Below are 12,174 nucleotides of genomic sequence, written 5' to 3'. Positions count from 1 at the left end.
AAAAAAGGGACGGGTTTAAAAGAGAGTACACTAATGAGGTGAGATAGATAAAAAATACGTATAGTTTAGCAAGGAAATTTAGCACTCTATAAACACCCTAAATTTCACTCATATGTAACTCTCCATACCCAACTACACCTCATTAGTGTAATCTTTTTAAACCCGTCTCTTTCTATTTTCTTAACGAATTTTATATTTTTGAAATCTTTTTAAAGAGTCATAAAGTACGTGAAAATTGTGAATGATGTAAAATCTGAACTAGGCAGCCGAGATGCGTTTAAAGAGGTCCTCGTCGCACTCAATCCAAACCTATATCCAAATTTTAGTGTCAACTCCAAAGCTTTTACTAGTTGATTTTTATTCAGCTCGACCGCCTTCAGTTCTCGTCAAATTTTTTCTTAATACATCACATTAGGCTTTCAATGAGCTTTGGCTGCATCATTGAAATTCTTCAAGCCAAATGCTGTAACCGTACCAATATTCCTTCCTTGCATAATGGCAATTTTGCAAATTTGGTCTAACCAACGATAAAGTCATTAGGCTGCAACTCCTGTTAGAAAATGTTCCATAATACTTGAGACAAAGAATAAAACATGTTTTGCATAACCTTTAGTATTAGCAGATCTTAGCAGAAAATCACTCTTTTGCCTCCAAAATTTGAACTCAATACCAGAAGAGAAAGAACTATGATTCCCATTATGAACAATTAGCATGTTACAATAAATACAATCTTCTTACATAAGATGAAATCCCTATTCAGATATCTCCTCGAACACAGTTATTCCCAGCTTTTAATGGAGGGCTTATCATACTTATGGATTATGCGGCAGCATTCAGAACAATTTGAGTATGCTGATATTTGCTTCCTCATTCTATGTCTTGGTCTTGGTCAAGAAGACCAAAGAAGGTGCTGTACAATTCCATGCAATCTAGTATATCCGGCATGGATGGTGAAAATTGACATTTGGCAGCAAAATTTATCAAAATCCAAGATGGAAACTTCAACCACGATTAGTGGGATCCAGGCCGTAACCCTAACATCACGCCATGCTCGCTCACACTACCTCCAGATAATCTTCTCATTTTATGCCATAGCCTCCTGGTTTTTCCTTTTCTGATAGGACCTGAGCTAGAGTACCTCCTAAATGAACCAGATTCTTGCTTCCCATAGCTTGCTAACGGACTAAGTAAATCTGACATTGAAAGTCCCCTCTCAACATCCAACTCACTGTCCGAGTTAGAGCCCGGGGATTGAGGTCGTCTAGTGTTCAACACTTGGCTTGAAGATGTACTTATCCTACCATCCATGTCAATAGACAGATCATCTCGGCTACAACTTCGAGACATGATGCCTTTTGTCTGTTCGCATTCATTACATACCAGCTTCAAGGCCTGGACGACCTCACCCATGAAAGGCCTGTGAGATACCTCTGGTTGAACACACATTGAAGCAATAGCAGCTACTTTTACGATGTCATCAAATGGGAAATCAGGCCCCAAAGTACGATCCACAATCAACTCAAGACCTTCTTCACTCGTAAGGAGTGGGCGTGCCCAAGCGACTAAATTCTCTTGACCTGGTGGCTGGGACATATCCACTGGCTTTCTTCCAGTTAGCAGCTCAAGCAGGACAACCCCATAGCTGTAAACATCACTTTTTACAAGAAGATGCCCTGTCATAGCATATTCTGGAGCTACATACCTGGTATAATAACAAAGTCAAAACTGTATAACTGAAGAACAAAACGTTAAGACGACGATAGTGGTTCATATACGTAGTCAATTTCAATTGATTATGGATGAGTCATCTACTATGTATTAACCCCTATCCAGTAAAAATAAGTAAGGCATTCAAAAGGAAAAACTTATACTCCAGGCAAGCAGACCACCATGAAGCTGCTGATCTGCTCAATGGTTATTTTAAGTCAAAGATGAATATTTACCCAAAAGTTCCCATGACTCGAGTCGATATGTGTCTGCTTCCTTCCTCTAATGCAGCTCTTGCCAAACCAAAATCAGACACTTTCGGGGTGAAATCATGTTCCAGTAAGATGTTACTAGACTTAAAATCCCTGTGTATGACTCGGGGACTGGAATCTTCATGCAAATAGGCCAGGCCTCGGGCAGCACCAAGTGCTATTTTTATTCGGGCATTCCAATCAAGTGGAGAAATTTCCTTGTCAATACCTGAAAGACAGATAATTTTAGCCAGTCTGAAATCTAAATACACATGGATTCAACCCAAAAAGTTAGGAGGGATCCAAATTGAATATTACCATGAAGGTGAGATTCCACGCTTCCATTTGGGATGAGCTCATAAAGTAAACAGCGACTGCGCTCCTCAAGACATATTCCTATCAACTTGACCAAGTTCCTATGATGGAGGCGGCTAAGCATCTCTACTTCGGCCAAAAATTCACGACCACCCTGTTGATCATCTCTCTTGAGGACTTTCACTGCCACTTCCATCCCATCATCAAGCACACCACTATAAACAACACCAAATCCCCCTTCACCTAGTACTCTTGCTTCATTGAAGCGGTCAGTTGCTCTCTCAATTTCATTTGAACTGAATGTTCTAGCCGAACCAGTATACGCAGCAAAGCTAGAACTAAAGGATAATGAAGGAGAGTTTGGCCTGCTCCCAATGATGGAGGTTGCAATCCCTACAGCATGCATAAAGATCAGGAAATAATTCTGTAGGTCTTTATTACACAAGATTCATGAGAATCACATAATTTAGATGCATATTACCTACTCACGTAATGTGCTTGGTTCAAATCATAAATTTGTGAACCTTAAAGGTTCCTGAATGCAACCACTAAGAGCTTGATACTTCAAGATATTCCAGTCAAAATATATTGAAGTGAAAGAAACTGAGTTGAGCAACATATAGCATATTTAAGACTCCAACATAATTTTAGTTACCCGTAACATAGTATTAACTGGGTGCTACAAAGGCATGACGATAAGGAAAGGCTAGGCTTCTGAATTTTACTGTTTGAAATTCTTTTTCAGCACGGATGAAGAAACCTTATATAGAGAATACAATCATTAGGCAAACCAGATTGCACTAGATCATTTACATGTAAAGCGAAGAATTTCACCTGATGACTTTGCAAGGGATGGTAATGTAGTTAGTGGAGTTGGTTCTGACTGATACCCACGATCTCTATGTCTGAAAAGCAAAACCCATGCAACGGCACAGCCTAAAATAACTGCGACAGAGGCTGACAATACAATTACTGCTATGACACTCCGATTTGGCCCATTTTTGTGCTGTTTCCCGCTGACATCAACTCCAAGGGGCTTGGTACTTCCATTATTATCACCAGGATATGGTTGGCTACCTATGGTATCAATGTCTGAAGCTGCTGAAGGTGGAGACGGAGGAAGACCTGTACATATAATAATTCTATTTAGTTACTTGGGACATAGCATGTGGCATCAAGATGACACGACGGCATTAGCGATGATTCCTATACCTGGATATTGCACATACAACACATCATAATCACCAAAAAGAGAAGCTTTTATAACAACTTGTTTGTGCCAGAATCTTTGCGATGTCAGAAATGCTGTAGTGTTATCAAATTTTTCTCCAAGGGGTACCAAATCAATAAGGACAATGGTCTTCTCTGGATACTGGCTGGCTGAATTTGCTCCCATAATACGAACTTGACTTGGATCCATAAATACCCCAACAGCAATTTCTGTTGCCAGCTCTGAAACCAAAGGGAAGAAGGTGTAGAGTGCTACACTAAGGCGTAGTCCAACTCGCATAGGCAAGACACAAACACAAGGTGCTTTTGGTGGACCATTTGTGAAAGGCTCTGCACAAGTCAATGATGCGCAATCTGCAACATCAACATCATGGTTTAGAATAGTCAGTGGGGCAAAACCTGGCAACTTGTGCTTAAAAAATCTATATCAATAGAGGAGAAACCAGAGGCCGATAACAGATACCTTGATTAGGAGGTGGAGGTGGTAGTGCTTGAAATGGACGCGGTATCTTTGGATGCCTTGGTGGAGACCCAGAGGGAGACATTTTAGGGGAAACAAATGGTTCTTGCAATGGCAAAGATGATATAGAGATAAGCATCAACTATGCATAGAATGAAAGGAATAATATAAGGTTAATGCCTTGATTATGGAATTGCATGAAAAGTAAACATACGACATACTCTTACTTTTAGTTGGTCTAGATGAAGCAGTTGGAGACTCTGATATTGCAGGAGAATCGTGGCTTTCTGGAGAAGTTAAAGGCGCAAGCAACGGTGATACCGACGTTCCTGTAAAGTAGGAGGTGTCAGATTCTTTTTTTTTTTTTTTGGCTATTCGTTTTTCTTTTAGAGAGGCGAACGGGTAGTTAACTGAGGATGACTAGAATGATCACAAACCTGGTGAATGAGAGTGGGGCCTAAGGTTAGTCTTTGGATATGATTTTGAGTGAAACGAAGGAGATGGAGGGATCAACGGACCTTCATTAATTATTGACTGAATTCTGGTCAGTGTCATATATCAGAATAAGTATATCAACTTGACATATTTCTCAGGTAAGATACAGAACCTTGTTCAGTTGAAACAGGAGGATAAACTTCATAGGGTGATGGAGTGATTGCTGTCATATTATCTTTTAGGTGGTGATCCCTCTGAAATGAGGTTGAAGGTGCAGATAAGGGAGGATATGATCCTTCCTCGGGGGGAGAATTAGGGAATTTATGAGGAGGAGCATTAGTAGAGCGCCCCATGGCTTTGTGTTCAGTGGGAGCTACAAGAGGAGAAGAAATCCTTCAGTGACAAAATTGATCGTTCCTCGTCACTGCTGACCATAAATGATAGCAGAAAAATATTCACATACCTTTTGCTGGATGCCGATTGGTCATTCTATTAGGAGGTGCAACAGTTGGAGCACTTGCTCTTTTGTGGTTGATGCTTGGCCACGGAGTTGATACAGGGGTTATATCATGCTTAACTATAGTAATAACACTTGCTCAAATTAACGATGCTGACAATGCCACATTGAGAACAAGTAGCTATTTGACAGAAAATGGGAAACGAGATAAAACACATTTCTTATATTTTTCTGCAGGCAAGGACAATCCAAAAAAAGGAGTATTGACAACTTCAACTACGAACACATTCAGTAAGCATCAGTTCATTTTTCTTAGCTAGTTCTATTTTGGCAATCCTTAGCAATTTGGAAGCAAGCAAAGCACTAGTTAAGATTCTCATATTCATCTGGTTTTTTACTTGAGGTAGAGTTGCCAACAATATGTGTAGGTTGCGTCAAGTCACAAATTATTAGGTTGGAATATATGGAGTACATGAGCAACACTAGCAAGGACTGAATACATATTCCAAATATTACCTGGTGAAACGGATGGAGGTTTTCGAGGAAATCTTGGATGGCTGGGTAGTGAATTGTTAGGCAACTTCCTTGGAGGTGGTGCAACTGTCGCTGCAAATTCATGGCACAGATGATCGTATCTTGTTTAGAAACAACTATTTACTGAAATATCACCCAGTAAATATATGCGGGAAGTATACCTGGTGGAATAGATGGTGAGACTTCGGGATTGGTTGGGCGGGCGGGCAGTGGATCTTGTGGCTTTCCCCTTGGAGAAGGCGCATTAAAGACTGAATGCAATGAGAGAAAGCTCTATAATGTAAAAATTCATGCATTCATGATCACATCTCTCTATTTTTTCCTTACGAAGTATCAAATACTTTCTTCATTCCATTTTATATGACACTTTCTTTCTTAGTCTGTTCTAAATAGATTGACACCTTTTTATATTATGGAACTCTTTACCTTTGAAATTCCCATTTTAAACTTTCATGGCATGCTCCTATAGCCATAGAAATGCCATTACATGTTAACACGACAAGTTCTAAGGCTACCTTTGGTATGCGTTGAAATTCTTTCTTTCTTCTTAAACTCCGCTTCCAATTAAACACCACCGTATAAAATGAAACGGAGGGAGCACTAGATAAATATAGCGACAATACCTGGTGGAATAGATGGTGAGACTTCTGGAATGATTGGGTGGGTGGGCAGATGATTTTGGGGCTTTCCCCTTGGAGCAGGCGCATTCAGGACTGAATTGAAAAAAAAATATATATATATTAATGGCATCCATGATCAGATCTAATTTACTTGGAAGTTGGAACTTTATTCTAACAGGAATTTCACAATTTCTTTCAGAAAAAAGGCAAGGATACCTGGTGGAGTGGATGGTGAAATTTCTGGATTTCTTGGGAGGGTGGGTAGTGGATTTTGTGGCTTTTCCCTTGGGGCAGGGGCATTCAGGACTGTGTTAAATAACAGCAAAACAAAATAGTGTACAAAATTTAATGGCATCCATGATCAAATCTAATTCACTGAGAACTTTATTCAAACAGTAATGTCACAATTTCTTTCAGAAAAAAGGCAAGGATACCTGGTGGAGTGGATGGTGAAATATCTGGAATTCTTGGGAGGGTGGGCAGTGGATTTTGTGGCTTTTCCCTTGGGGCAGGCGCATTCAGGACTGAGTTAAATAACAGCAAAACAAAACAACATACAAAATTTAATGGCATCCATGATCAAATCTAATTCACTGAGAACTTTATTCTAACAGGAATGTCACAATTTCTTTCAGAAAAAAGGCAAGGATACCTGGTGGAGTGGATGGTGAAATTTCTGGATTTCTTGGGAGGGTGGGTAGTGGATTTTGTGGCTTTTCCCTTGGGGCAGGTGCATTCAGGACTGAGTTAAATAACAGCAAAACAAAATAGTGTACAAAATTTAATGGCATCCATGATCAAATCTAATTCACTGAGAACTTTATTCTAACAGGAATGTCACAATTTCTTTTAGAAAAAAGGCAAGGATACCTGGTGGAATGGATGGTGAAATATCTAGATTTCTTGGGAGGGTGGGCAGTGGATTTTGTGGCTTTTCCCTTGGGGCAGGCGCATTCAGGACTGAGTTAAATAACAGCAAAACAAAACAACATACAAAATTTAATGGCATCCATGATCAAGTCTAATATACTGAAAATTTTATTTTAACTGGAATGCCACAATTTTCTTTAGAAAAAAGCAACGATACCTGGTGGAATGGATGGTGAAATATCTGGACTTCTTGGGAGAGTGGGCAGTGAATTTTGCGGATTTTCCCTTGGAGCTGGCATGTTAAGGACTAAATTCAATGAAAGAAAGCAAAATAGTGTAATAATAATTTTCTATCTTAAGATACTGTGTCAAAACCAAAATTCTCATCAGCCAATAATTACCTGGGCCATTTGAGGAGAGAGGACTCTCTGATGGCCTGCTCTCACTAGGTGGCGTAGATCCAGGTACCTGTGGAGCTTTAGTTGGTGCGTCGTCAGGTGATTTCCTTCCAGGTGACGAGACTGGTGCTGCTCTCCAAAACAAAAATATCAATTCAAACCGAAATCAAGTCATGTCAACACTATGATCACAGTCAGCCACATACCAGGAGCTTCTGGCACAACAACAGGCTGCTCAGTATGTCGATGATCTGCCTTAGGAGCACTTGGAGGCAGAACTGGAGCAGGAACATTCCACGTAATCACAGTAGGAGGAGGAGCTGGTAGAGAAGCGATTTGTGGCGGGGCCGAAGTGATTGCGGGTGGGGCTGAACTGGGTGTTGGCAATATTATAGGAGCACTTGGTTGCTGAGATGGTGTAAGAACTTCTTTCGGTGGTGGAAAAACATTTGCAGGAGGAGAAGTCCCTGAGTTAAAAACAATATAAGATGCATAACATAAAACACCAAATTTGGTTAAAAGATTTGGAAGCCAAGAATCACGGTCAGACCATTTAGCTCAAATGCAGGAGCAGGTGCATTACTTCTCAATGCATTCCCATGAGAGACGGAAGAGGGAATTCCCTCTTCAATAGGAGGAATTGCAGTTGATGCTGATGGAGAGGGGGATAAACTGAAACCTAAAAATGAGCTCCAAACATATTTTAAGTAAGAATAAAGAAGAAAATAGCAGAAAGTATGTATGATATGCAGTTCATCATTAGCAGACCTCAGGAGTTATCCTAGATAATGGAGACCGAAAAGATTCTCTATTTTTCACAATTCTAGCGGAAACACGAGCTCCACGACAGATAAAAAGACAGTAACAGAATCATTTCCCTACTTTTCAACAGACATAGAGATTAATTACAATCATAAAACATTAGAGTGTATAAGGAGGAGGAGGAACATCGAATGTTCATCAGTTTCTGCAGTGGCCTACATGTTTGATTAAGGTATTTGCAAGTAAATCCAGAAGACAATATATTCCAACAAGATCGCATATCATTTTCCACCTCTGAAATAAAACAAGGGTAATTTCCCTGGGAGATTAGGGGAAGAATATAGTCATTGCATCATCAATTTGCAACCAGCTTCAAAATAAGTAGGGCCTCTAAAGCCAAAAAGGAATCAGTGATCAATGGAACAGTTAAAAGTAACTAAGCTGCAAATTTCAGTTTGGCACTGTTAGATTAAAGGGAAAATTGCAGGCATAAAAACAAGACTAAGCAAAATTCAGAATGTAAAAGTCTCAATTCCCTCACACCAGATGAATCAATCACACAAGTAGCTAATCTGAGTGCTAGAAAATTATCATATCTGGGTATTTTCCTACCAAAATTCAAAAATCAATGTTACCAACACTAAACATTTAAATCAGACAAATTATTTCCTACGCACACAACTCATAAATCAAGAATTGGGTACTTGAATGAACAAATGTACACTCAAATCAAGAACTACAAAAAGGAAGAAATTACCTTTAGATCCCTGAGAGAAAGCAAAGGCACATAATTCCAACACCACCAAGCAAAGAAGGTGCAGCTTCACCCCACCCATCCCATATACTAACCAATTTCAAGAAAACACCCCAAACTCAATGATGGTACAAAAAAGAAAGAAAAAAACTGAAACTTTTTAGATAACTTGAAGCAATAACAAGAAAAGTGGACGTTAGAATTATATTAAAGTAGACCCACAAGAAGGAAAATTGAGAAACAAGCAATAAAGATTAGGCAGATTCTTGAAACGCCTAAATATGGGTTCTGTGATATGAACAAAAGAGCATAATAAGCTCTTTTTTGGGCACAATTTTGAGATTGGCATACTATACACAAGCGTTTCAACTAGCATGTGAGCAATTAAACAACTCTTTTTTTTTTCTCTTTCAGTATTAAACACCGACCAGATAAGCTAAGCTAAGCTTTAACTAAAACAACACAACAAACACTCTGTGCTGTAACAACTAACAGCCACCTCTTAACAGACGGACCAGTATAAAGACAAAGAGAACTGTGATGTTTATTTTACATAATATTATATTCTACTCATCTCTTATTTTAATTAAACACTATAAAAATCATCCTTTGTTGTTTTCGAAAATTGCACTTACCTAGAAGAATTTAAGAGAGAGATTGCCCAAAAAAAGTTTATTTTTTAATCACAAGTGGTAAACAGTAGTAGTATTATTATTTTATAGGGGTGTAAATAGGAAGAAGGCACAAGTAATGGTTTTGATTACATGTACACTCATAGGCAGAGTTATGAGATTCTCCATAAAAAAATTTACCAAGCAAAAAGTATCAATACCTTAGAGAAACCACGTTTAGGTTGTATTAATTGAGGAATTTAATTTATATACACTGATTGCATAAATTCTTTTAAACTATCAGGTTAATTAAACTCATTATAACAAATCACCTTATATATTTTTTGGGCATCAAATTATGTTTAGCGTAATATTTACTTGAAACAATAACAACATACTATTACAATCTCACAAATAGGTCTGGAGAGATAGCACAGACCTTACCCCTATCTTTTTGAGAGGGAAGAGAGGTTTAGAATAACTTTCATTGTATAAATACTTTATTTAGGATGAGAAAAGTTATATTGTGAATTAATAGTGAACCAACTTTTTAAAATCAGAGTATTTGGTTTGTAGGGGTCTGAAATTCTAGGGATTTGTTTAATTGAATCCTTTAACTTGATCCTGATTTTAGGTAATTGATGTTGGGCATGGGACTATGGGAGAAGGGGGATTTTGTGAATTGAGATGTGTGGGCATGTGTCAACTGCCATTTGACACCTCACCATGTTGTACTTTGTCATTTTAATTAACCAACTAAACTAATGGACCCTCACCTAGGGTACATCTACATCTAGGAGACTAGTGGGGTTCATTCTGTCAATGCATTTTATTTTCCACTTAAAATTTTCACTTCTTTGACGTGGTTGTCACTCAATAGTAACAGTAATCTTTGGTAATTCAATGTGAATGTGTTGGTTTCTAAAGCGTTCCACTTTTATTTAAATTCAGCAAAAAGTAAGTAAAATGGTTCAAAACTTCCTTGATACTCTATTCTAAATTCATTAAATGCTTTTGAAGGTTAAAATTCACTCCTAAACCAAAAAAAAAAAAAAGTCCCTGTATAATAACGAGAATAAACGAAGAATATAGGTGATTTCGAGCATCTTTTGTGTTGTTTTAAATATCTTTCCCCAATTTATTTTAGTTAGTGTCTTCATGAGTTCTCCATGGCAGTTCATATGAATGTCTACACATAATATATCCGCACTATATGTGAACATTAAGTCAATAGTTTAATCATAGTAATTAAAAATTAAAGTGACATAAATATCAGGTTATAACGGATAACTAATAAAAAATTATGTAAAAAATATATCTTGTATTTATTTACTTAGTGAAAATAGTGGTACAGATAAATTTTTCCATCGCCACAAGGGGGGGAATTGTCCATTTAAGGAGCTAAATAAAGCATGGCCAAGCAATTAGTCGACAAATTAATGTGATTTTGGTTTGTCTTGCTTTCTGTATTTTTTGTGAACCGTTGAAGATTCAGAATGCGTCATCGGGACACTTGCTAGGCTCCACCACGACAGAATTTTTCGTAATTACAAGGGGTTAAAAGGACATCAATAGCCTTTTGATTCCATATAATTTAGCTTTCTAACGAGGCCATTTTTGTCTTTTCAAATGTGATATAAACGTTGGTTTAAAATCATTCGCATAATTGTAGCAGTAGAGACACTGGCAATATTGGGAGGGCCCTCTGTTTTTGAATGCATTCATGGAAAACAATAATATTACTCCTTTGTTTGGAAAAGTTTGAATTCTTCTTCCTAGATATTTTCTCTTCAATTGTTTTTTTTAAAAAGGACATTGTTATGTAATCACTTCTTCAATTATTTCTTAGGAAGGTGTGATGACTAATACATTGGCAAAAAAGGTAAGTTGGCAGGCTTTGCTAAATAAAATTAAAAAAAATATGTAATTATTTCTTATTTTTTTCTTTTACTCTTGTATGAACGTATGACTAGTGAAGCTAGCTCGGCAACAAAATAAGCAACATTTAAAAATTCGGCCAGGCATACTATAAGATCAAGTATCATGAATCACAAAAAGCTCTAAATTATTTGCCAAAAAGTCCTGCTGACCACATCAATTTTACTGTAACTGCACAACAACAATGCTTGGCTTTGGATGATTTATACAAAAATCAAATGAAACCTATAACTTATATAATATATGTCTCATGCGAACTCGAAGCTCATAATTTACAACTAACTAGTTTATGTAGAAATGTTCTTGTTTGCCTTAAAACCACTGTTTTTTCCCACTTAAATTAGTAATGTGGTCGTCGACAATTAATCGTGTAGAACGACAGGTCCCACCAGTGCAAGATTAGATTTAAACAAGAAGTGTTAAAAGCCAATATGTTCATCTTTTAGGGATTTCTTTTATAGCTTCTAGCTCACAAAGCGACTTTGAAATATGCATTAGTATTTGACGAGGAGCATCTAAAAGTGTGATTGACTTTGATTATTAGTAAGAGAAAGCATCACAAGATTATGTGGGCCTTAAGCATTAGTACCTTGAAAAGTTACATAAACATTTTCCATCCTTCTATGCAACTTGTAATCACGAGAAATTTACTTTTGGGGAGTTATTGAATAGTAGGGGATTTCATATTTGGTTATATTCTCTTTAGCACAGTTTAACACTGTCGATTTTAAATAAAAAAAAATTAAACCTGTTTCTGAGCTTCGAAACAAAGTAATTAGCACTTAGTCTGATGTTGACCCTGGCACAACACAATAAGGTTGACATACTGTAT

The 12,174-nt window shown here is 37.6% G+C and overlaps 1 protein-coding gene across 15 annotated transcripts; it reads right to left on the bottom strand.

Annotated features, from left to right (window-relative positions):
- Nucleotides 1-582: 582 nt before the first annotated feature.
- On the bottom strand, nucleotides 583-9,446 carry LOC132037690 (receptor-like serine/threonine-protein kinase ALE2). Of its 15 annotated transcripts, XM_059428241.1 has the most exons (23): nucleotides 9,429-9,446; nucleotides 8,797-8,883; nucleotides 7,828-7,956; nucleotides 7,484-7,744; nucleotides 7,281-7,406; nucleotides 7,097-7,171; nucleotides 6,880-6,969; nucleotides 6,662-6,751; nucleotides 6,444-6,533; nucleotides 6,226-6,315; nucleotides 6,013-6,102; nucleotides 5,551-5,640; nucleotides 5,372-5,461; nucleotides 4,862-4,975; nucleotides 4,571-4,771; nucleotides 4,401-4,481; nucleotides 4,191-4,292; nucleotides 3,967-4,068; nucleotides 3,486-3,857; nucleotides 3,108-3,398; nucleotides 2,277-2,666; nucleotides 1,944-2,187; nucleotides 583-1,702 (listed from the first exon to the last, which is right to left on the bottom strand). In XM_059428241.1, exons 2-23 carry the CDS (start codon nucleotides 8,873-8,875, stop codon nucleotides 1,012-1,014), a joined length of 3,888 nt encoding a protein of 1,295 aa, XP_059284224.1. In that variant the 5' UTR covers nucleotides 8,876-8,883; nucleotides 9,429-9,446; the 3' UTR covers nucleotides 583-1,011. The 15 variants fall into 15 exon arrangements, with proteins under 15 accessions (XP_059284224.1, XP_059284223.1, XP_059284227.1 ...); XM_059428240.1 differs by lacking the exon at nucleotides 9,429-9,446 and having other exon boundaries at nucleotides 8,797-9,394; XM_059428244.1 differs by lacking the exons at nucleotides 6,226-6,315; nucleotides 9,429-9,446 and having other exon boundaries at nucleotides 8,797-9,394.
- Between the last annotated feature and the right edge of the window lie 2,728 nt (nucleotides 9,447-12,174).

This window comes from Lycium ferocissimum, chromosome 11, assembly GCF_029784015.1.
Source record: "Lycium ferocissimum isolate CSIRO_LF1 chromosome 11, AGI_CSIRO_Lferr_CH_V1, whole genome shotgun sequence".
Lineage (NCBI taxonomy): Eukaryota > Viridiplantae > Streptophyta > Magnoliopsida > Solanales > Solanaceae > Lycium > Lycium ferocissimum.
Note: the sequence above shows the minus strand (reverse complement) of the source record. Positions and strands in the feature narration are given on the sequence as shown.